Here is a 26137-nt window from a genome sequence, read left to right as displayed (position 1 = left end):
ATCAGTATGTAGCAACAGAAGTCATTGTAAATTCAAAATTTCATGCTCTTTACCAAGAGAATGATGAGGTGCTGGAGCACGCTGCTCCAAGAGGTTGTGGATGCTCCGTCCCTGGAGGTGTTCAAGGCCAGGTTGGATGGGGCCCTGGGCAACCTAGTCTGATATGGAGGTTGTTGGCCCTGCATGCAGCAGAGGGGTTGGAGCTTGATGATCCTTGAGGTCCCTTCCAACCCAAGCCATTCTATGTCTTGTTCAGCAAGTCTTACGCAGCACTTTTTGAGTCCCATCACAAACTTCGCTATTTTAAACGTGTATTGTGAAATATTGACATGCTTTCAAACCTTAAATTTAAATAATTCAATTACTGACTTTTGAGACCTTTGAACAAGTGAATGAATAGTTATGCCTAGAAGACTATGCTCAAGAAAAGCATTTTAAACTATTTTGGAATACATTTAAAAATAACTTAATTCAGATCAATATCTATCAATGCTTGTTCATTATATTAACCCTATGAGACTTTCAAATGTGTACTTGGCTGTTTAAGCAGAAAACTGAGTTTTTGCTTAAAACATGTCCCCAAGCTTTAGTCAAACTTTTTTTATATCTGCCTGTGCAGAACAAGAACAGACTGCTACTCAGTCCCAGGCCCAAAAAAGAGAAGTTGGTCGGGGAAAGCAAGAGAAGCATTCTTCCCAATTGCCTTGAAACGGTCTCTCCAAACAGCACATTTGGATTTGAAACATGACTCTTAAAAACGGTTCCCATTGATGTTCACAGTATTCAAGGCATCTGTTACTTCAGAGATCCATTTGCATATCATTTGATTGGAGAAAAAACTATTGAGAAGGGCTGCTCCAGGCCAGGATCCAGGCTATGATAGGGCTGCCATTCTAAGCCTGTTCTTTCTGGTACCCAAGAATATGTTGGAAAACATCTGCTTTTCACTCCTCACGTAGCCTCCTGTGTGGGAAGTACATAACCATTCTGCCCAGCACCATGCTCAGCCAACATGTTGCCTGTGCTGGAAGCCCTTTTGATCTGGCTCCTATGTTATGCAGAAGTGCATAAATACTGAAAGGCCCTTTCCAATCCACCCACACTCTTTAGCACTGTAACCACAGTATTTTACTGCCATGGGAGCCGCAGCAGCTGCGGAAGTGGGTACTGGGTTTACCCTTTAATGCCTTAATTATTAACATCTGGAGGTAAATTTCTTACCATAGTGTGGGAAGAAGTTGCAAGCCCTAGGATCTGTGGTTGGGGAGTGGAGGATAATTAACATATATTTGGTGAAATAATCTTATTAATGATCTCACCAGAAAAAGTGCTGAAAATAATATTTGACTAAAAAGCTGTGGAATGCCCAAAGAGTATTTCTTAACAGCATTACGGACATGGAAGAGTGAATTATACTGCAGTGTTACTGTCTTCCATTTGAGAATCTTTTTATCAATAAGACCATTTGGATGACCATTTTCAATGTGTTCTCTCATTAGACTGTTTCCATGAGAATTGCATTTGCATGCCAAACGCCTTTGAGATGACTCATACTTTATCAAGGGCGTGTAATCGATGAAGTCTAAGGTTTTTCATCCCTTTCAGAAAATCTGAGAAAGTGAGAGTAATTGCAGCAGATGGTTCTTATCCTATAAAGCCTTTATTATTACACTGAGCATCAAACTGTTATTTTAAGCTATATAAAGTCAAGCATCTAGTATCTGCAGAACAGAAGGTGCAGAAATTCTAGAATAACACAGTGTTACTAAAATAATGAAGTAATAAATAATACCTTACTCTTCTCCATTTAATGGATTAGCTTGAAACGTCTTCATTTGTCTCCTCTTGCACTTTTTATTTGTCTGTCTACATTATAACTGACTGTTCTTTCTAACCTCACTGAAGTGTGAGATCCATTTAAACTGATTACACTCCTCAGTGCTCGCCTACTTTTTACTGGGTCACTCAGAATCAGGCAGAAGACGTATTTTCTCTTTTATCCATCTAGATTTTGAGAACAATTTCAAGCAGCTGTGAAGATAAGAAGTGCTAGCCATTAACACGTAAAGAAAAAGTAGGTTAAGCATTTAATTGCTATTTTAAACAAAGTCTGCATAGAGCAGAATAGAATTCCTCTGACTTTTTTTCAAGAATGTTAATTCCCTCATTCGTGACCATTTACATTTGTTGGCACTTTTTGCCTGACTAATTTGGAGAATGTGCATGTTCTATTATATGTACACAAATTACTTCTCTGTTTCTCTCCATGAGGTTATCATCCCTGCATGGGTTGCAGAAATGCACACTCTGGCTTTGCTTCATCCATTTCAGGTCTGGAAGTCAGGCAGATGTCTTAGACAGGTGGGCAGTGATGGCAGCAACTCTGTATCCTCCCAGTTCAAAGCAGCAGTGACTGGGCTTTTCTCTCCTGTAGCCATGTTGTACAGTCTAGAAAGTCACCGATACTTTTGCTATCTGCAGATGGTTGGGCTTTTTTGTTTACTATGGATATTGAAAAGTTAACTGTGTCCAGTTGACTGAATTTCTGTGTTTTTATTTTATTATTATCAATATTAAGGCCACCCAGACTGGGAGGGCCTTCAAGGCTTTTCCTTCTGTCTTAGGTAGCAAAAGATAGAGAAAAAATATTTGTGGTACTAATTAGTTCAGAGGTCCCTACTGGAGAGAAAGTCAGGCTGTCAGTGGGCAGATTGACTCTAAATAGTTCTGGGTTTCCTTTACAAAATAGCACATGGCAGCAGGTCCATTCCTTTAGTGCAGCAAGTTGGAAGTCAAATATCTGTACTTTTTATATTGAACCTATTTTAACAGCATGAAGACTTTTTTTTTTTCTTCTTTTTCTTTAATCAAGGCTTGGTCTTTTTAAACTTCTAATTGTTTCCTTGGTACTGTCTCTTGTAAATGTTTGGTATTTGGTTTTAATTACTTTCTCTGTAGTTTTGCTCAGTATTTCTGCATGGTAGCTGCTGTTGGAATGTACCTCACTGACAGCACCTACTCATGCCTGAGTTGGAAAGACCATGAATTCAGGACACTAAGGAAAGCAAAGCTGAATTATACATCCTGCAAAGGGCCATCCAATTGACAAGAAGGATGAAAGGCAATGTTTGAGGAAAGAATGCAGTCTGGAAAAGACTAATATATTGCTTGAAATTGTCTAATAATTCTTGAAAAGGGGAAATTGAAAGACTGTAACAAGATAAGCAAAAATATTGTTCAGTTCCAGATCTGATACTCTTCAAGGAGACTTGTAGTTCAGAAATATTTCTGAAAATCAGGTCATTGTCCCAGTGTTTGTATCAATTCTGCAGTGCTAGTAGTGTATTTTTATTTATTTACCCTTTCTCGGAGAAAAATAATCAGAGAAAAGCATCTATCTTTCATAAAGAGAACAAATGAACAAAGCTCCTATTCTTGGAAAGAACAAGATGTCAGAAGGCATAATAATATTGAGTGAGTTATAGTAAGTATTGAAAGTTTTCCACAGTCTCTCAATTGGCAGGCCAAACTTTTAAGTGACATTTGAAACCGTTCGATTTTCATACTTGGAAATTGTCAGTGGAAGCATTTGTCCATTTGCCCAAGTGGAACTGAATTTCTCTGGCGAAGTTTTCTATGTTGAGGTATATAGTGGACTCAGTACAGTAGATATCTGTAATGAACACAAACTAGCTGATTACCCGATGAATTTATATCTCTGAAAAGAGTGCAGTAAAGCGAATATTCCAGTACCACTGTGTGGTGGGGTGTGCTCATACTTTGTTTTCAGAGATGAGTTCAAAAGGTTTTCACATGGTTGTATTTCAGCTGACATAACTTTTTCAACATCTGTTGCCAGATGCATATTTTTGCTTGTAAAGAGATTATTATAACAATCTCAGGCTTTTAATCATGGAAGAAAACATGCTCTATAGCTTCACAGTGTTTGATTTTACATTTGTACAACTGCTGTTACTGTATGTCTTTATTCTGGTTCCTTAAAGGATTACCGGATGTTATTTTCATCTGAATCATATAAGCTTCCTATGAAGTCAGTGAAGTGTCCCAACTGAGACATTAATGTAAGATCAGAGAACACCTATAAAATCCATGCTTCTCTGAAAGAAGAGCCACCCAGTGCCTCAGCAATAGCCAAATACCATTTGGAATCATCTCAACTTGTAACTGTTGTTTCTGCCAACAGAGTCATGTTCCCTGTGTCTACAGACTGCACAGTGGCTATAACAATTTTGAAACAACATGCAGTTTTTTTGGAAACCGGTCACACATGACTACACCTGCAGTCTGCTTCTGCTTAGTGTGTGTTCTTACTGCCTGTAACACAAACACCCCATCCTGCTGACTGCATTCTGTGGGCCTGGGACTGCATATGCCTGGGGAGCAACATTACCTACATTTTGTAATTTATCTCTCAGGATTCTTCAAATTATTCTTCCATTCAATTTAAATTGTTTGCTGGGGATCTCAGACCAAGCCAGCTATTTTAATTGACGGTTCTGTGACACTTCTTCAACAGAAGAATTTAATGATGCTTAATGTATTTAACAATCTGTCTCTGCCTACATTTTCTCTGTAGCAGTATTGACTGCATGCAATCTTGTATATGCGTGTAATTGTTACCAGGGAACCACAGTAATATGGTAATCTCTGTAAGTCACTTTCTGGTCTTCCTGGCTAAGAGCAGAAAGTGGTTTGGGGTTTGGTTTTGTGGTTTATTTTTATCTCCTGTTGGTGGTAGTTAATTGTTTGGTTCTATTAGCTCAGCTAACCTCCTACTTCAGACTGTAGATTTATGTTTTCAGTGAGAGGTCATCATAATTCAGATTAGTCATTGAAAAGAGCCAGCCACGTGGTGTTGGCTTTCCAAAAAGGAAATGTAAATTGCCTTAAAGTTTGGATTTTATTAAGAAAGGGGATAAAGCCAAATTTCATACAGAATTCTCAAACCTACTTCCAACAGGAGCAATAGCAAAAACAAATATGTAACCATATATGTTTTGAGGGAGACAGAGCAGGAAGAACCATCATGAATGTGGGATTTCCAAAGAGGAAGTTTAAAGTAGCTGCTAAAAAAAGTGATAGTAAAGTAATTTATCACTCAAGCAAATTCCTAGCCAGCTGGAGGACATCTTTAGTTTAACCACAGAAGAAGCTTTGTGCCGCAGAAAGTGTAGCTGAGAACAGCTGAGAAAGCATTTCCAAGAGATGCTGAAGAGATGTCCATTTTCTTTCAGGTGTGGGTCACACCTGAGAAAGTTCAAGGAGCAAGAAGTAAACTGAGTCATAGAGAAAGCAGGAAAGAAAGTTAACCTAAATGATGACAGTAATTATTAGAGTTCAGACAGGAGGAAAGCAACTTAGATTCTTGCCTGGAAAATCATATTTTTATTCCTTGAAATATTTCAAGAGTAAGTAGAATGGCAAAATGTACCCATAAATTTTGTTGCTCTTAAAGAAAGCATGTGACAACTTCCACTGGAGTTCAGCTGGAACATTTTTAAATGTTTTGATAGGCCAACAAAAATAATTCTCACTGAGGTTTGTGTCAGAGATCACTGCACACAGTTAAAGTAAATACTGAGTTGAGTGAGTGAGCGAGCACAGACACTGGCATCACACTGAATGTCTTCTTGATCTTCTCTCATTTGACACAGTTACTGACTTTTAACTGATACAACAAGAATAGCTTGTGGCTAGTTCACAGAATATGAAAAGCTTTGGTGCTTTTGAGAACCCTTGATTTTGTTGGAACAGTTTGATCAACTGCCAAGCAAAGCCTGAAAGACTGCAGAACTGCTGAACAAGTGGGTGTAAGGAGTAGTAATGGGGAGGGACGGTAGGGCAGGAGGGGAGTCTGAAGTGTGCTCTGATGCTAAAATCAGAACTTATGGGAAAAAAAAATAAAAGAATACCAAAGTCTGCTATAGGATAGCAGCAAACAGAGAAGTCAGTGTTGTCCAGAAGTGCTGCTGCCAGCTGTATGCAGCACCATTAATGAGATTTGCATGCAAGTACGAATCTGCGACTCAGATTTCTTGTCTGTTTGATATGGGTACAGAAGTTGGGAGTATAACAAGAAAACATGCAGCCTTGTAAAGCTCACGCAAAGGCAATCCTTTAGGATATTCTAAATATTAAAATATTCCAAGTATTAAATTTACACATGTCCCTCAACTGTAAGTTGTACTCAGCCAAAACTTTTTACCACAGAAAAAAAAATGAAAAAGGACAGTGCCCAGAAAAAGCGAGACTTTCCAAAGCTATGTAAGATACAAACCTTTGGTTGCAAAATTTTCTTTGAGCACTGCCTGTCACTGGGTACAATTGGATTTGAGGAAGGAGCAGAGAATATCAGCATCGTCAGTGTGAGTGGTATCAAAGGAGAAGAGCTGATCTGCCTGATGGATCCACCTGAGTCTCACAGCCTCAAAACATTTCTCACTAGGACAGAACCCCATTCAAGGCTGTGTCTCTTTCCTGTGAGCTCCTCTGGGTGGCAGTCATATACCACAGATTTTTGTGTATCCAGCCATCCTGTTTTACGCAGCTTTCTCTTTTTGTCAGGCACCTAAGCAGTAATCCAACTTCTGGTCAGTGTTTGCTGACAAGGAACTACTGACTAATTATTCTCATATCCTACACAGCCTCAAAATGAGGAAAGTATCTGTTTTCCATTATTACTGGTGGGTTTTGCGTCTTTCGTAGCTTAATTGGCTTAGATTGAATTATTCTGAAGGTGCTACAGAAATTACACTGTGGTATCTGTTCTCTAATGCTTCTCACTGAGTCAGGAGACTATAGATTAAATTGAAGAAACACTGATTGACACTTTTGAGGCATGGTGTTATATGCCTTATCTGGGTATTTCATGATAAAAAATGAGAAGCCAGGATATTTCCTTTGGCTTTTTTTGGAAGGATTTTTTAATTCTATGCAACTTTTTAAATGTTTAAAACTTTTGAAATGCCATTTCAGACCTAACTGAAAAAGCAGCTAAAATAGTGCTGTCTAGAATAGCACTGTCTGTCATGTACTCCTTAAGATACGAGCTACTTCATTATGAGAACTTTATTGCAGTCTGTACTGTCTAGGACCAGCTGCCCATGTTTTTACTATTTATGGAAGAGATTATTTTTGTAAATATGTCCATAAAAAAAATTGGCAAGAGAATAAAACTTGCATGTAACGTCACAGGTTTAGGATGTGAACAAAAATAAATGAGAAAAACCTGAAAAGTTTAAGATCTTTTTTTTTCTTTTTTTTTTCTGCTGTTTCATCTTTGAATGTGAGCCTTTAAACAATGCCAAATGCAAACAAGTGCTAAATAATTTTCACTAATGAAGAAGGAAGGGTGGGGAGCATTTTTACCCCTTATTTTTTTGGACCCTCAGCACTGGAAGTGACTTAACACAATATGCAATAAAACAAAGGAAGAGTTACTCAGACCTAATGAGTTCAACAGATGATTAGAAGGGGTGGGAAACACAGCACCCTTTTGACTCAACCTGTCTCCAGGTGATAGAATTTCCTTTTTTTTTTTTTCTTTTTTTCTTTTTTTTTCTACAGATGCATTTGTCCATCTACATCCTCTTCTCTCATGGCTCTTTGAGGTTGTTCTGTTCCCCAGGGTGGCTCTGAGTCTGGTCTGATTGAAAAAAAAAAAAAAAAAAAAAAGTTTGGAAATAAGCCATGCACACCTTTGGTGAAAGGTTTGCGTGACTTCCTCCTGAAACATCATGAGATGTGCTTTTTAGAGAAATCAAGGAAAGTTTAAACATAAAGACAGTGAACCACTTAGTTTGATGTAAAACGCCCAAGCATTGTGCAGACAGACCTTTATGATCAGTGAATGAAGCTCAAGTGCTGTCTGTTGGCTTCTGCTCTCTGCTAGTCTTACTTTCATACTTCTGTCCTTCCATGCTCTCCATTATACTTGGAGATAAACTACTCCTGGCTTGTAAAATGGTCACATTAAGGGTTATGCATGTTTTCTTTCATGAGTAAGTGGAAGGTGCAATGATTCTTTCCCTCCTTTTTTATTGAAGACAAATCTAAGTGGTAGTTTGCTGTAAATAAAAATCCCTTCCTTCTGAACATCCTTCCTACTTCTGTATCTGCAACACTCATTGCACTGGAGTCGAATACAGTGCAAAATATACAATGGCAAAATACATGCAAATGCAAAGAATCATTGAGAGTTTAAGTTTTAAGAGTGTGTTTGGCTCAGTGAGTCCTAGAAAGTGAAATTTAGGTACCTTTGTTGAAAAAAATAAAAAGTTCAGCATTTGGAAAATGAGGAATAACTTTGTGATAAGCAAGAAGAAGAATGACATGAAGCAGGCAAATTAAGTAGAGAGGAGCCATTGTTGGAGCTAATTGAACAGAACTTGTAAGGTGGCGATGGAAAACCAATTGCTTGACATTAGTTAAATAGAAGCTGAAGTTGTAGCCATGGCTTCCAAATATTAATTTAACTTCAGTCAGCTTATTTTGTTTCTTCTTCAGCTACTAAAACAAATTCAGACGTACCACGTACCCACCACTTACTTGCATACATACTAAGCACATCAGTACTGATATGTAGAGGAAAGGATACATGCAGATTGTTGTTTCTGGATTTATACTCTTGGGAAGCACTTAGCAGCTTCCTGAGGAATGCTCCTTGCAGCCTTGGGGTGACACTGAGATATGCTTCCTGCCTATATATGTTCCTGTATTTGGAAGGCAATGAGAGTGACCCTCCTGTATCTTTGTGTATACAAGTCTGCATGATGTTAGGCTTTGTACCATAAGTGAATGCTTTTCAGTATTTCCATCCCTAAAAGCAGAGTGAGTGCTGAAGGAGTACGGTGGGTGAAGGGAGGGGCCCAGGAGAGAAGATGGCAGATCCAGCATTGCGATAGACAGGGCATGACTGCTGGATGCTGTTTGCCAGCAGCTACTGGGATAGCTCTTCGCATTTGTATCTGCGTGTAGTGTAGAGCAACCTTGGCAATGCCTGCAGTTGTGAAGGGGACTCAGCCAACCCGCAGCCAGCCCAACTGGGGAACTGTGCAGGTGATGTAAAACTGTTGTGGCTGCTCCTGCTCTTAGTCATGCCAAAAATGCTGGATTTGTGTCTCTATGTGAGTGATTTTTCTGTTTCCTCCTGGCAGTGCAAGAATCCGTATTTTGCTGACTCTCTCCTTCCTCCCCTCCTCTCTTTCCCTTCTACTGTCAGCCCCAAAACTTTTGGGACAGTCAAGATGTTTACAGAGCTCCTACACAGATTCTTCACATGTCTTTGCAGTTATGTTTCTGTAATTAATTCCTTGTTACTTGTATGGCTCCAGAATTGTATAGCTATAGCGCAGATAGATTCTAGCACTGAAGAATCCACAGTGGGAATTCTGTAATGCTAAGCATCCTTAGTGCATTTAAGGACTCCTGTGCTGTGAGCATATAGCACTAACTCTGTTTGAATGATATCCACTTCACAGTTCCAATGAAATACTGAAAATGGTAAGTGCAGCTGAGGACAAACAGCTGATGCTTAGTGTACATGTGATTTTAATCCTGCAAGATATTTGGGACTGGTGCTCCCTCTGGTGGTTAAAAGTACTATTTTAGTAAAGGATTGACTTCCTCACCACTGTTTCTCCACTAAATCAACTTTGAGCCAATTATGGTTCTGTAAAACAAGTTTAAAAGAGTGTGGAGAAAAACACAGTTAAGAGTGCTACTTAGATCCCACAATAGTGTTTCCCACTGTGTAGTGTAATTATGGGTCTGACACCTCAAAGCCAATTCCTTTGAGTGCTCACAATTATATCAGCTGAAGGAGCAAATACAGAGCTGATATTCACCTCTCATGTGGTTTGGGTTAGTCTGTCTAGAAACCTGTAGGTCACTATAAGGCTGTTGTGCATTCCTGTTGATTTTCCAAAGTCACACTGGAGCACAGAGGTGTGATGAGAGCTTCAGGCTTCATCTGTTTTTTGTTGTTGTTTTTGTTAACAGTTGCATCTAGAACTCATACTAATCTCTATCAAAAGCAACATTTGAGAGTTTTTCTGACATCAGACTGAGAAAAGAAAAAAAAAAGGAAGAATGCTGAAATGTCAGGCCCTTTTTCTCTCTTTTTGGAAAAGCACATCCCCAGTCTCATTTGAAAATGTTACGTTTCTTTGCTGTCTGTGCGCTTGGTAGTGTTTCAGTTCAATGAATATGAGCTTTGGAAAATGGAATGTGTATGTTTGTGAGAGAGGAAGCTTGAGCTTTGAACGGATGTTGGGTTCAGCATTGACACTGGACTGGAAATGGCTGTCCTGCACGTTCAAGCATTTGTTGGCCCTGAGCTCAGTTCCTCTTGCAACAGAGGCACAGCTGAGGAGCTCTAGTAGATGAACTCCATCCAGCCTCACCATGCCAATGTGAGAAACTGCTGCTGTAGCCTCACTGCCCTGTGTGGCTGCATCCTCCCATGAGCTCTGGCAGCTGCCTGGCTGTCTGGTGGGTTTCTCAGCTTACTGAGGCCAAAGCAAGCTTACTCACCAAGAGAAAGTGAGGGCATTTAGTGAGTTGATGTGGCGCAGTGATGCTGGGGGGGAACCATCAGAGTTGCTGTAAGAAAGGGTGATGGTGCACCATCCACTTCAGTGGAGTGGAGGAGCCACCATAGCTGGTTAGGCTGGCTAAACTGCCTTTTGGCATCTCACCCCTAAAAATGAGTTTTACACATTTTCAGTGGAAGGGCAGGCACATGTCTGTCCCTCCATCTCTACCATGCGATGATCTCTGGCAGAGGCAAACCAAACAGGAGGAGCTGGCTGTGTGATAATCAATTAAATGATTCCAGAAGGCTCTGTACGTTGTTGTTCACCACATGCCTGAGTCTCTGGAGAGCTGGAGAATGTAACATATGTACAGGCCCAGCCTTTGCATGGAGCCCGCAGTTCTGCAGGCATTTGATTTATATCCATGTTATCAGTCTCTCAAGACTAACATCTCCCTGTTCAGCAGTCTCTAGACAAAATAATAGGGGAAATAATTTATAATGTGGTGCTGGTTGTTTCCTCCCCCTCAGAATTTGATTTATTACTAAGCTAACTCTTCTAAAACTACTTGCTTCATGTGACTCTTGCACTGCCATCTGCAGTTGTTCCATGTGTGAAAATGAAACAGTATTTCATGGCTAATTTGGAAGGATGGATGCCAGCAAAAAAGTCAGTCTCTCAGGCTATGCTATTAATGAGTTCATCTCATTTTAGAAGTCCATTCTCAAACAATCTAATGTGAGGGCATTTCACAAATGTCAGACTACAACAGGCATCTTGCTGATCAAATAGGTGGAACAGTGAGCGAGCACTTGCTGTCTTTCTGTGTCTCCACATTTTCAACAGCAGCTGAGTGGCAGGATATTCATCTTTGTGAGCCGAATAATGAATTCCTCTTTGTGTTTTCTGACAGCTTGTGTTGAATCAGTGGAGGTACAGAAGATTTGGTTACATCTGTTTTAATTTCTGAGTCTCATGAATTGATTTGTAAGAAGCAGAAGCTCTTTCAGTGTTACTTGCCAAGGTTTCGCAGCTGTGAATATTGGAACATGAACAATATGTAGCCCTTACAGTCAGAGTCTCATGCTCTTCTCGCACTGCAGCTAGAAATCCTAGTGTTGAGAAAAAATAAGTGGGGTAGCAGCAGTGGTCTAGTGCTTGCCAATTAGTATAGCGTGGATGCTTAATGAGTTGCAGCATAAACATAGTGCAAACATTATTGGGCTTTTTGTCTGAAACATTAAGTAAACAAAGGAGCTGAGTAGGCAAGAAAGAAAGGGATGCTGCTCAAGTATTTCCTTGCAATTCAGGGCATCCTCAGGACATGCTTATGTCTCTGCTGCAGAATGTAGTAGGTGATATCTTCTGACCTTGCAGTTGAAAATAAGACAATTGGGGCAGGAAAGATGCAGTATAAATGCTGCTACCCAGGAATTTCTGTGAGTTAATTTCAGTTAATGTAGGACGTGTGGAGCTCAGCACTGACATGACGTTAGTGCTTCTGATCGTGGAGTTTCTGTACTTTCTTATTCAATGTAGGTATTTTGAGCCTGATAGAGTTTTACTGTAATTTAGTGCATTTTCACTGATGCCAAAGATGCCATAAAACACATCATATGGTGTAAGTTGGTAATATCCGAATCACTGAAGTATTGAAGTTAGATCTTTGTTCACTAGTGAATGCTGGAAGAGCATTGTATTTCTTTACAAGTTCTGGCACACTGGTTCTTTAAAACTGATATATGAAGAAGTAATCTGACACATGGACTAAAGAAAGGACCTAGAAAGTAGGATACATCCCTAGGTCTTGCTGGAATAGGTTTTCCTAACTTCTGTGAGTTTCATGGATGGTGTGGAGGGTGAATGCCCCATTACCTGTCTGCACAAATTTAGTCTGCTTACCCAATACTTTGCTGTGAAATTAGATGGGAAAACAAAAAAGAGTGGATTGTAAGCAGTGTGTAAGTCCGTGCCCCCTGTTAGAATAAATAGCTGAGGTGGCAGCTCATGTGCAGAGAGATCCTGTTGCTTGCATTCCCTCAGAACTGATTCAACCAGTTTTATGTTTCCTTACTCCCTTCTGACAAATCACAGGCAAAAATATGAGCTCAGTTTTGTGTGAGAAACCGTGAGTCTGCAGTACTTGGTACGGGACAGCTCTCCACACTCTCAGGAGTTTTGCTGAAGGCCTCTGGGCATCTGGTAGCTTGCCTGGATGTCCAGAATATCAAGTTCCTCCTTTTGTCCTGACAGCTAATGCCAGTTAAAAGCAATGTTCCTGTGGAAACCTGGACGTATGTAATCTCAAAGTGACCGTGAGCAGCTCCTGCCGCTATGTTTTACCTTTCAGGGACAGCAACCTGGGAGGCTGGAGATGGCCTTGCAGCACTGATGGTGGTTGTCTTGGAAGCCCAAGTTGTTATTTTTGTTAAGCTTTGAGTGAACTTCTTTGGCAAGATGAAGTGGTCGTTACTTTAGTGAGTGATTTACAGGCACAGTAAAGGCCTTTTACAGTGCCAGAACTGTCTTCAGGGAGCCTTCAAATAAATGAAAATCAGATCTGTAAACCCCAGTTTTATTTTTCTATAAGAATGGCAGAATGAGTACTTTACTGTGTTGCAGAGTCCAGTGGCTGAAATTGTGTTGAAATTCTCAGGATGACAGAACTGAATGCAGGCAGCATTATTAGCTGTGCTACATATGACTCATGCTTCTATGTAGGTGTCATAATAATCTTGTTTTCTTCTCATTTGCACATATTGTACTATCCTTCAGTAACGGAAAACTTTGCTTTTTGTACTTTAGTGTCTTCTGTCTTCTTAATAGATCTCCCAGCAGGTCACAAAAGCGAGTGGCCACAGTTTAGTGAAAAATTCTGTTCTGAAGTGATTACTTCAGAATTCAGACTTTGCACTGACCTGGAAATACGTTTCTTCGTCTGTTCCACCATTTGCTTTGTTTTGCAGTGTTTTGTGGTAACACCCCACACTGCCTTGGATTTTATAACTAGAAAATATTATTATCAAAGTCTGACAATGAATGCTGAGGGGTAAACTAAAATGCTGTTTTGGTGCTTCAAGAAAAAAACTGTTTATTTCCCTTAGAAGGTGACTTTTAATTGATTTTTTTTTTTTTTTTCCTGTGAGGAAAGAGAAGAGATTTGATATGAGAATTTTTCCTGGCAGAATATTTTAATAAACGAGTATTATTTTGAATTTAGAAATGCCATTCCCCCAGTTTGCATGGCCAGGGACTGCCATGACAGCCAGTCCAGTAAACATACCATGAAGAGGTGAGTGGACACCTTGCACCTCAGGCTTCTGCTCATTGCAGAGTTCTCCTCATTGCATTCCACAACTACCTGAAGGGAGGTTGAGATGAGGAAGGATTTGGCATCTTCTCCCAGGCAACAAACAGGATGTGAGGAATTGGCCACAAGTTGTACCAGAGGAGGTTTAGATTAGACATAAGGAAGAAGTTTTTCTCTCAGAGAGTGGTCAGGCACTGGAATGGCTGCCCAGGGAGGTGGTGGAGTCGCCGTCCCTGGCAGTGTTCAAGAGGCGCCTGGATGAGGAGCTGCGAGAGATGGTTTAGTGCTTGTGGTAGCAGTGTAATGAGAAGATGGTTGGACTAAATCAGCGACCCATGCAGAAGCATTACAAACAAGTTATGGTGTTATTAGACCAAAACACTTCTCACAGTCAGCTTCGTGCTGGACCCAGTTTTATATATATATACTTTTTTTCCACGGCAGCAGTCCTGTTTTCTGAGCACTGATTTGGAGGGAAATGTTAAGGGTAGGGCTGAAAGGGTTACAGTGAGGCATTTTCAGACATACTCCTCCTCTAACCTGTTCCATTTTTTCTTCTTCCATTTTTTCTTCTTCTCAGCAATGTGCAGGACTGGCTGCATAATTTTTGATGGGACTGATTGTTACTCTGACACTCAGCTCACACTACATGCCATGTAGCAAGGGCTGTAATGCTGGGTGTGTTTCTGGGTCCCTTTCTTTGAGACTTGAAATACAGTGGAAGTTTCAGCCCAAACCTGCAGAAACTCAGGCCAGCAGAAGCAACTTCAGCAAAAGCACTGAGTACAGCTAGTGCCAGTAGATTTCTTTTGTTTCCCCTAAAGTCATTTCTTTGTGCTAAGTTGTTATTTTGCTTTCATTTCCTCTCTCTTTTCTCATGCTCTTATAATCTCCATCATGGTTTACTTTGTTCCTTCCTGCCTGGCCCTGTTTTTCTTACCTATCAGTCATCTCTGGACTCCTTGGTTCCTTAATCTCAACAAAATCCTACCCAAGGGACTAAACACCACTGTCAACCCAGTCACTCCACAACTTCCAACCCCTGCCATCTTCAGGAACCATCTCCGGGAATCATGAACTAGCACCATGTCTGTGAGTCATTGCACTGCTTCCTCTGCCTGCTTATCACAATGTTTTCTTTGGAAGATACCCATTTTACCATCTCTCCAAGACACAGATGATGTTCTTCTCTTGTATGCTCAGTCCTGACCCCATACCAACTACCAGAATGTTGCTGATCATCTTTATCCTGAACAAATAGGGAAATTCCTAAGATCCCACTAGCAAATCGTTTGTTAATTGCAAATAGCAATTGACTTTTGATTTGCTTAATTTGCTGTTTGCAGGCTTTGACATGTGGATGTGTCTTTTTTTCCCCTCTTTCCGTCTTTATTTGGACAGTGTTCCTCTTGGTTTCATTGGTGAAAAGTGAAAGTGCAATGGTAGCAGAGTTGATCGAGAGTGTAGATGGATTTCGTTTTCTGCCTCTAAGTTTATCTGTTTTAAATACATTTGGGTTAATAAGGAGAGCACAGAAAACACGTATGTCCCATATAGCTATAAAGAAACTAAAGGATGGCAGACACAATCTCCAAGATCAGCTTCTTCGGATGATCCAATATAATGAAACACTGGCTCTGAATCACCTGAAACTGAAGACTGAGAAGCCTATTCTCCAAAATCCACTGTTGTGAATGACGCTTAAGAAGAGAAGTCGTAGTGGCTATTCATACAGTAGTGACTGAGCAGTGATATTTGCAGTTTTCAGAGACATAACTGCTGGTTTGGGGTGTTAGATTTACTACCAGGATGTAGTAGTATCTGTATATGGTAAGACAGATCTTACTAAAAAGAAAGAGGCCTTCCTGGTCCCAGGGGTATAAATATACTAGGAAAAGTTCTGTCCAGGGAGACAGAAATGAATTTTCTGTTTAAATTCAAAGGATGTTTTCTATCATGCCACGCTTACCCTTTGCCAGTCTGTTATCAAACATAAATATTTCTTTATTTATAATAGCCCTTCACTGAAAGACCAGCACAAACTGTTGTCTGTCACATCTAACTTCTTACTCCCTGGCAGATTTTTTTTGAGCACAGAAACAGGGGATATGTGGGTTGCTAGAAAAAGCAATTTAATTTGTGTTGTTGCTAATGGGTTTTCTTCTTCCCACAGGGAGAAAGAGGCTTTCCGGGAATACAGGGTGTGATTGGGTTTCCTGGAATGCAAGGACCTGAAGGTCCCCCTGGGCCACCAGGCCTTAAGGTAAGAATTAAATTTTATTATTTAAAACACTCAGATTTCCCTAAATTGTTGTCCCTGGGAAAGACAGAGATCTCTCTTTTCCTTTACAGGGTGATACTGGAGAACCAGGACTGCCAGGAACAAAAGGAACAAGAGTGAGTTCTAACTTACATTTTTGCATTTCTAAAGACAGAAGGCTTACGTATCTTTCAGACTTCATGTTTGCTTTCAAGTGGGCACTTTGAGTCAGTCAATGGCATCCCCTTGTGCTGCACAGTAATTTCAAGACTCTTGCTCTTGCCTTTGAAGTTCATTGTGCAGTCAGTGTTATTCTTCCATTTGTATTTTCACCTGTTGCTTGCCACTTTATCAACAGCTCTGGTTTTGATATTCCTTTGATATCTTTCTGAGTTACTGAGAACCTCTATTCTAACTTGAATATGAAACATCCTACCTCCTTGAAGCACCCAATTGGATAAGCTGATACCCTTGAAAGCACAGACATGTTTAAAATGTGCACGCCATGCAGAAACAAATTGAAGCTGGGGCAAAGATCCTCTGTCTTTTTCAGTACTAAGGGAGACTCTAAACATGCCTATAACTTTCCTATTGTAATTTCTGTTTAATGTGGTACTCTTATAACATATAATTAGCACACTATACTAACCAAGGCCAGGTCTTTTGGGGTTTTGTCAGATATTAAGCTCATTCTGAGCTTTCCCTCACTTTACAATGTGCCAGTGAAGGAGAATTTGAGTGACTTGATGAGCATTGATACTTTTGAGATATGCCATCTTGCCCACAGATCTTCAAAATACCATCTTGATTCAGTTCTCCATTTGGCTGCAGTGGCTGCAACACTTGGAATTTATAAAATCAGTTGCAGTGTCTAAGCTGTTACAGGGAGATGTTCTGCTAGATCAAGAAATCCTTATTTAAATCCATGATGTTCATGATATCCTGCATATTAACGTAAATTAGAATCTCCTGGCAAATAGTAGATTGTACTTTAACAATGAAAAAGGTTAGGGAGATGCAAATATGCTATTTCAACTTCTGGAATCTCATACATCTTTTCTGCTTTGCAATATATGTATTAAGTAGTATTGCATGTATAAATAAACTGGTATGATGAAAATGATGTGCCAGGTTGCACTCTTGATCCATTACACTTAGAAGGCTCTTCAAAGGAGAAAAACTCACTTGGTTTTTTTTTTTTGTTTGTTTGGTTTTTTTTTTTTTTTTTTTTTTTTAATGATAAAATGAAATGGAGGCTGGTGAAAGATGGAGAATTATCTTTACACTGTGCTAGCATTCTCTTCTGCTATGAAGAGCTGCCTACAGTCAATTTCATGTTGCAAACCATGGATGTGAGAAGACAGAATCTGCATTCCTTTTTACCCGTGCATAAGACTCTGATCCAGTTCCTAAACAATAGTATATGTATTGCTGCTTAAAAAGCTACAGAAATATAAAAAAATTGTTTTCTGTTATCAATTACTGGAGTATCATAATTGGGAAGTTTGAAGATTAGGAATAGTATGTCAAGAGAGTTTTTAAAAAGTTTTTATCATTTTCATTTTCTGTCACCATAGGCAAGGAGGCTGGGGTTGGAGTTTGTCATTGGTGTTTCGTGTTTTTGTCATTTCAGATTTCCAAATTCAGTATGTTTTTTGTCAATTGCAGGGCCCACCAGGACCATCAGGATTTCCAGGAAACCCAGGCATCCCTGTACGTGTGAAGTATATATATTTTTAAAAGAACATCAGAAGTGGACTTCAGGTGACATCTGGCCTGGATTAATGCTGTATTGCTAATTTCTGTACTTCCTTTTCATGCAGGGCATTCCTGGACAAGATGGCCCTCCTGGTCCACCTGGGATTCCAGGATGTAATGGCACAAAGGTGACACTTCCATATCCCTGTGTTGAAATAAGAACAACCCTCAAGCATACATTCTCTAAACAAAACCAATTTCTCTGTTCCCTGTAGGGTGAAAGAGGTCCAGTAGGTCCCCCAGGTTTACCAGGACTGACTGGGAGCATAGTAAGTAGATTCTTCATGCTTCATTCACTTGTTTCAACTCTGATTCTTGAAATGTAGATAGTATTCTATGGAGCTATATAGATTATGAAATATAAAATACACAATATTGAAGAGTAAGGTCCTGGGCAACCTGATCTTGCTGTGGATGTCCCTGTTCATTAAGGGGAGTTGGACTAAATTGCCTCCAGAGGTGTCTTCCAACTCTAAGGATTTTTTGGTTCTGTAAAGAAAATAACATCAAATATGTCTTTTTTCACAGGGACCCCCAGGACCTCCTGGAATTAAGGTACCTTTTGTCCTAAATGTGTTCATATCTTCTTTGTAGCAGTCAGAATTAGGATGAAATCAGCGCCTTGTGAGACCATCAGTCCTTATTTAATGTCTGAAAAGTTGTACCAGGATTCTTCACTTTGTACTCGGCTCCTTAGTGCCCCTAAGTAAAGGCAGTGGAAAACCATCCAGTTCATTACAGTCGAATGCATGAGTTGTTCCAGACAGGTTTTAAGAATGTAGTAATTAGATGGAATGCAATAGGAAAAAGTAGCACAAATTGTTAACGATGCGTAAGTAGTATAGTGGCCACTAAGTTATGCATAAAAATTTGGATAAGTTTTACTGTTCCAAAATTTGTTTTGAAACTAACATTTCATTCATGTAAACCACTCGACATACAGAAAATTTTGGGGGAAATGGCCCACGAAAACATTGAAATTTTTTACTGGAAAGCAGGAAACAATGGGATCTTTTGTTATTAGAAAAAAAAAGGATGTAAAAAAGTGGATAACAATTGGAATAGTTTTCCAGAGGACAAAGAGGGTTCATTTTTCGAAGGAAAAGGATTCTATGAATGACTTTGATTTCCAAATTAGGTATAAGGATAGGATCTCAGCCTATTTCCATTAGCAGTTCCTTTAGCAGCCAGATCAGGTGTTCTGATTCTTAAGTATTACTGTAGTATCGATAGATTTGGTGGGAAAATCTTTCTGCTCACCCACTGAAGTATAGAAAATTAGGGAATAAATGATTTGGTACTGGAATCTCCTTAGATGGTTGTAAAGGACATTTGACGTTTGCGATCCTTTCTTAACTTTTACTAAATAACTGATGCTATTTTTCAGTTGAATTTAAGTGAGGTGACTTTTTTTAAAGTGAACCTTTCAAATTTTGCATAGCTCTAACTTTCTTCTCAATGTTTTTGAATGTATTTGAGTGGATGTTGAAGTACTGTTCTTTTTGTTTTCTAACTATAGGGAGATCCAGGTGAAGTGATTGGTCTTCTACCTCCTAGTGTGCTAAAAGGTGATAAAGGCTTTCCTGGCCAACCTGGACTACCTGTAAGTCTAAATGATGTTTGAATAGCTGTGAGCTTAAATTAAAATTAAATAAATATCACAACACTGAAAAACATGTATCACTTTTTAATTTTACCTTTTTATTTTTCATAGGGTCCACCTGGAACTCCAGGGTTTCAGGGACCAATGGGGCCACCAGGGATTCCAGGAGAACCAGTAAGTTTCTCTTCTAATGACTCACTTAAAGAACTCTATTACAGGAAAATCCTGCAAGGTGTTTGTTAGATATGGGTAAGACAACCTGCCTTTCCAGGCTTCATGTTTAGTCTTCTGAACTCTACTGTGACAAGATTGAGAAGGTACATGGTTTTCAATAGCAGCTGCTCCTAGTGTCCTTTTCTTGCAGATTTAGAGTTTTCTTTGGTAGGAATGGAGCTGTAATAGTTATTCTTCCTTTTTTTCTCTTCTTCCACTTAGTTTATAGAAAATAAACCACAAAATAGCAGCCAGATCTAAATAAAATATTTGCTGAGATTTTTCTTATGGGCAGTCTAGTAAGAAGTACAGTGGAAAGCAAGGCAGTATCAACTGCCTGTCATTTGGATGATTGCCAACTGTTTAAGACACTTTAACTACTGTCCGGTCTGGTGACTATCTTCTCTTCCTGTGATGGCTGCAGGTAACGTTAGCAGAGATCAGTTATTTCCATCTCATGGAAGTCCACTCAGTATTTCTGGCTATTGAAGTGAACACCTGTGTTAGAATACTTATCCTGTTGTAAAGGACATACAGTTTAGTAAGCATTTGCACTTGCTGAGGTAAAAAAGAGCAAGTTTAATGAAAGATGAGCATAAGTATTTACCACAGGTAGTCAGTAGTGCACAAAATTGGGGGAAAAAAGTCAGCAATAAAGTTATTTTGCAGTACAGCACCATATATTTTGTGTAATTGTCTCTTGCGTACGTGCTGAATAGATCCAGCACACCTAACTGAAAGGTCTGATGACAGACCTTTGACAGTTTCTGTTTGTATATATTATGTAGGCTAAGTTAGGAGCTACAGGCAGTAGCAGAAAAATACTTTTTGTCTTGACTTAATGGGAAGATCTGCATTTTTGCTGTAATAATGGAATATGGAATTGTTCCACCTAATATAACATATACACATCTGCTAAAAAATTACTGTCTTGTAGGGTCGCCCCGGGCCGCCAGGACCACCAGGCGAGAAGGTAAGTTATTTGTGTTAAAAAGATTGTCTACTTTTTACCCCCAAATTTGGAAACTAATGATCATAAAAGAATGGTTTTTTTACAATTCAAGATCAATTGTTATGTCTTAATGGGGGGCATCACATAGAGATATTTTTAACTTTTGGTTTGTTTGGTTTGGTCTCTAATCCCAGCTGATCAAGTTAGTAGTAATTACAACATTCTGTGATTATTTGAGCGTATTTTAAAATGTCAAAATTTATCAGTAAAATGTTAAGAGAAGACCATACTGACATTAAAATGATCTGTAAATTTTGTTCTATATAATTTTTCACACATTGTTGTGAGACCTGAAAAATTAGGATGTGATTTCTTTGTTTCACACATGCCTTTGAAAGATATTTAATGTCTTTTATACCTTCCTTTGACTTCAGTTATGTACAAAATACATTGATATGTGTGTATGTATGCACATATTCACAGCTGATAAAAATGTACTTAATATCTGTAATTTTTATTTTCAGGGCTACATGGGCTTGGGCTTTCAAGGTCCCAAAGGTGAAAAGGTATGTTTTTGTTGAAGACTGAGTGGACAGCTGCCAGAAATACTCTGGAGACTGTATTTGTTTCAAATAAATAAACTCTTGTAATTAACCTGTGGAGAAAATCAGTACAATGGCACTGTGGATTTGGGGCAGCTGAGTAAATCAAATCTGTAACTCATAACTAAGTGAATAGAATTCATGAGCAGTTATAGAGTTTGGATATGATGATATCAGCACTGCCAGGTTATTCATAAAAATGATGAATATCCCATCACACAGCATGGCACTTCATGCTGTCCAACTCCAAGGCCTTTGCTGCAGTCATACCAAACAAATGACCTTTCTTATTTTTGTCCTGTTTTACACAGTGATACTGCTTTCCTGGCTGCTCCATGACTGTTTCAGCATTGATGTGTTGCTGGGTTACCATGTATTAGCTTTGGTAACTGATCCTGTGCATTCTCTTTGCCTTGGCCCATCAAGTGGGAAGTAACACTTATGAAGATTAATGTTATCTTTCTCAATAGGCTCTAAGCTGAAGTGTTTTATGTTGCACAGTCAGAAGCCAAGAAATGCTTGGCAGTCATTGGTTTTTGGGTAAACTTATTGTGTCTGAGACCTTCTTAGGGCTCAGCTTCTCATGAGTGTCATTGGCAGAGGCCTTTTGGAGTATAAGTAAAATATATTACAAAAGTGTTTTTTTTTTTTTTTTTTTTTTCAATCCACTATCTTATTTATGTATTTTGAAACACAGTTTTCCCATTGAATAGGCTTTCTCATGAGATGGTACATCACTGAAATTAACTTATTATCATAAAATTGCTTGAAAACTTTTGACAACAGCAGCGTGTGGAGATTTCTTGGATATGTTAGCTTTATGTGTAAAAAATAAGTGGTATTGATATGTGTTATTGCTTGGCAGAAATGCATCCATCCTTTATGAGGGGCTTTTACTATCCTTCTGCATTATATAAGCAGATGAAGTTCTTACTCTGCTGTTGATCTATAAATACCAAAACAGAGTATGACCTACTTTTGTCTTCCCGAGGTTGGCCTCAGTACTGTTTTTAATGGAATATCCCAAATTTGGTGTTGACAGGGAGAACAAGGGATCCAGGGTCCCCCAGGGCCACCAGGACCAACACCACACATGAAAGAAAAAGGAAGTGAAATCATAAAGGGAGAAAAGGTGAGACTTTAGATGACTGATCTTGTTGTACTCATCACAGTTTAAGCATTAGAACTAGCAAGAAAGATAAAAGAGAAGGAAGAAAATATTGAGTCACCTACGTCTTACTTTTTAAAAATTGTTTTATTTTATGTATTGAATCTTGATGGTATTTTTAGAATTTTCTCATAAAAACATGATGATAAATGCATAAATGATTGCATAAATAAGTAATGCATATAACCATAGACTGAAGACTTTCTGAAGAAAGAGGATGGATAAACATAGTCCTGTGAACCTCAAATTTTATAAAAAATTCTATTAAATAGCTTATGCTGGGCTTCTCATGTACAGAATCACCTCAGTAAAATCTGATGCTAATTGATTTTTCGATTATTGAATAAGACCCTTTAAGCAATGTATACTAGCATAATAATTTAGCTTAATGGATTTAATTTTTGTGTTTTGTCCAATTTCTTTTTGTACATCCTGCTATTAGGCAAAGTTCTTGGAGAGGAGAACAGAATTAATCATGCTGTCGGACATGAAGAAATAAATGATTAAAACCCTAAATGAGTTATGAGTAAAATTCTGCATGCTAATCTGCATTTTTTGTCATTTCTTTAGGGTGAGCCAGGTGAAAAGGGTGAGCAGGGAGTCCCAGTAAGTATTGTGCTTTTTTTTTTTTTTAATTACAATAAAAATATTGAAGAATCTAATGATGATCCTGAATTTCTTTATGCTTATTTGATAAAAGAAAATTTACTTTTGAATTTGACAGCGTCATTAATCTGGTGTACGTTTATTTTCCAGGGATTGCCAGGCTCAGGTTACAGAGGAGAAAAAGGTGAACCTGGGAAGCCTGGTCCACGTGTAAGTATGCTCATGTTTATCAGTAACATAATTACAGTCACTGTATTGTTTTCATAAGCCAATTAAACTTAGAAACGATTAGTGAAACAATAAATTTGCTTTATATCAAACAACTAACGGCCAGAGGTACAATTCAAGATAGTGATAACACCCAGTTAAAAAATAACATGCTTTCAAATAGCTAAAAACCTCCATGACAGTGGCTGCAGTGCTGAAGGCAGAGGCAAGACTCCCATTGATCCCAGCTGAAGCAAAATTAGGTCACAAAAGTAAATGCAAAGTAAAGCAAAGCAGTAGGCAGTCAAAGTTTTCTTGTGTTATACCCTTTTGTGTTATACATTGTAGCCGTGTTACGACTCTAACAAATACATTACAGTATGATTGTTTTGTTCTACTGTATCACTCACTGTATTTAGAAATTTTGTACCCGTAGTTGTACGTTTAAGCAGAGTGGAATGTGGCTGTTTTACAGGGAAAGCCTGGAAAAGATGGTGAACCAGGACCAAAAGGAGAAGCCGTATGTATTTCACCAAATTTCCAATACTATTCTGAACATTGTCCGTATGTCTGTGTGTTATCAGTGGCTGAAATTTTCTAGTCTTCCAAGTTGTTCACTTAAAATTGTGTTCAGCTAGTTTAACTTTGATGCTGCCAGAACTAATATGCAATTGTATTTGTCTTTTCTGGTGCCACCATCTTTTACTTGCAGGGCTTGCCTGGAGGGTTTGGGATTCCGGGACGGCCTGGGGAACCTGGTGCTAAGGTAAGTCACTGCCTTCTCACAGTGACAAGATAAGAGCTTGGCCAGGTCATCACACTGAAACAACACATGCATGCAGAGCAGTATTAAATGGATTTTGCTGTGTTGTTAAGTCATTTCTCAGACTAGGAAAAGTAAAAATCAACATTGCTTAGGTATCCCTGGTTTAGGTCTCTTGTGTGAATTGATTAATGCAGGCTTTATTTTTACGAGCTCTTTGCTTAGCCACTGAATGTACAAATGTGTGTTTCTAAAAATCCCAGTTTCTCTTTATACAGTGTAAAGCTGAGCAGGTCTTCCTAGCTAATTGATTATTGCTTATAGAATGCCAAGTGCTTTGCACCTTGAATTTGTATGAATCTGTATCAAAGTGTTTCATTTGCTAAGGAAATTCTGTTTTAAGGTGAAGAACATCTGATTTGGATTTATAACATAATTTGTATTTTGATCTAGGGTGAAAAAGGTGATCAAGGTCCTCAAGGGCCTCCAGGAAGAGTAAGTAAAATAAACTGTTTTATTTTAAAATTAACTGAAGATGTACATTTTAAGAAAGTCAAAGCACTCAAACATCGAGGAAAAAAAAGAGACTATGCATATTCTGATCTCATTCAAATTAATCATGTTCTCAGTTTTTCTCAGTGTTAACAGAAGTTGGAAGCCTTATTTTTAAGTATATTTGAAATTTGGGAAAGGAGCTCTCAAAGCATATAAATTTTGAATGTTTTTGACTACAAAACTCTTAATCCATACAAACTATCCAAAAGAGAGTTCCAAAGAATATATGTCAGCTTTGTAGTCTATAATATTTTTATACAGCAAATGAAAAATGGGGCTAATCAGCAGCAGATACACGATTGATGTTGCTGCTTTCTCAGCAAGTGAGAAAATTCCCAACATCTGATAATTGGTATTGAAAGAAGGTGCATGCTTCTTGAGTGTTGCACTGCAGATGTGAGTATGTTGTATGTATAACTCAAATAAACAGCAGAAATTTCCAGAATAGTGTATTTTAAGATGAAAAGTAATACGAACCTAATGGGTCAGTGCTGAGAATATGCTGAGGTTTCTTTACATCATCTTCATTTGGAAAGGTGCTATCAACCTCTCCACTTAACTATTGATATGAAAAAGTTTTGGTAGAGTAGGAAATCCTTATTTTCTCAACAACACTCTCACAACAGTTGTTACCTATCACTGAGGTTGGTGATATGACCAAAACTTCTCAAAGCTGTTATCACAAAACAAAGTGGCTTCTGTACTGTCATGATGGAATGGATGTGATAAAACTGGAGCACAGTTGCATGTTTCTAGTGTCTTTGTCTTTGTCCTGTGATTTAGATTATAGATGCTGGACCAATAGATACTTTTGGTGAAAAGGGAGACCCTGGCGTTTCAGGTTTGCCTGGACTAAAAGGTCAAAAAGGTGAAAAAGGTACGTACTTTGACTTGTCTTTTTGACTGCTTTTCCTTTCATGTTAAAGGAAATTAAAATCCCACTGTCTGTAAGCTTAGGTGCTCTATATAATAGCAGAATGTTCCAGTCATTTATCTACTCTTTTTCCAAGCTATTACATTTTGCCGTAGTTTCTGTCATGCTTCTTCTCATCATAAATAAGACTGCACGTGATTAACAATTTGGAAGAGGTTAACATGGCTTCTGGGTTTATGGAGGTTAAATAAACCAGTGTGATTATTTAACAAATACAGAAATCAATACAAGCACAAGGATTCCTGTAATAGATTTTAATCTTAAAATTGATTTGCGTAGTTTGCAATATTCCTCAGTAGATAGGGAAAAATTGAGCATTCCTATTTTTTTCACAACCTTTTCACTAAGTGTTCTGTTTGGAGACGTCTGTGGGTTATTTAACATAAGCTTTGATTCAGAGAGTACATATTACTTAAATAATATATGCTAGAAGTTCACTTGTGTTGGCATTGCTGACTTGGTTGCCTAATTGAAAATGTCTCTTTTTAAAGGTTTCCCTGGTGCACAAGGGATCCCAGGAATTCCAGGTATGAATATATGGCCACTGATTCGTTCACTTTTTTCTTGTCCTTCTTGGGTGGAGAGTTCTGAAAGGCGGTCTTCTCAGCTGCCTCCAGCATGACTTACGTGGTACCCAGGTCACAGCCTTT

General features: G+C 38.7%; 1 protein-coding gene across 1 annotated transcript in view; it reads left to right on the top strand.

Moving 5' to 3' along the window:
* COL4A1 (collagen type IV alpha 1 chain) overlaps positions 1-26137 on the top strand; it is a 110276-nt gene that overhangs the window by 45347 nt on the left and 38792 nt on the right. The window contains exons 3-20 of the mRNA XM_042809976.1: positions 16040-16129; positions 16219-16263; positions 17795-17839; positions 17950-18012; positions 18100-18153; positions 18413-18439; positions 19404-19487; positions 19599-19661; positions 20638-20673; positions 21177-21218; positions 22297-22386; positions 22993-23028; positions 23179-23238; positions 23711-23755; positions 23948-24001; positions 24452-24493; positions 25337-25430; positions 25979-26014. Of these exons, the coding sequence (XP_042665910.1) occupies positions 16040-16129; positions 16219-16263; positions 17795-17839; positions 17950-18012; positions 18100-18153; positions 18413-18439; positions 19404-19487; positions 19599-19661; positions 20638-20673; positions 21177-21218; positions 22297-22386; positions 22993-23028; positions 23179-23238; positions 23711-23755; positions 23948-24001; positions 24452-24493; positions 25337-25430; positions 25979-26014 (1006 nt within the window). The remainder of the gene's footprint in view (positions 1-16039; positions 16130-16218; positions 16264-17794; positions 17840-17949; positions 18013-18099; positions 18154-18412; positions 18440-19403; positions 19488-19598; positions 19662-20637; positions 20674-21176; positions 21219-22296; positions 22387-22992; positions 23029-23178; positions 23239-23710; positions 23756-23947; positions 24002-24451; positions 24494-25336; positions 25431-25978; positions 26015-26137) is intronic.

Source organism: Centrocercus urophasianus, unplaced genomic scaffold (genome assembly GCF_019232065.1).
Source record: "Centrocercus urophasianus isolate 14NV4802_14NV808 unplaced genomic scaffold, USGS_Curo_1.0 seq_12, whole genome shotgun sequence".
Lineage (NCBI taxonomy): Eukaryota > Metazoa > Chordata > Aves > Galliformes > Phasianidae > Centrocercus > Centrocercus urophasianus.
Note: the sequence above shows the minus strand (reverse complement) of the source record. Positions and strands in the feature narration are given on the sequence as shown.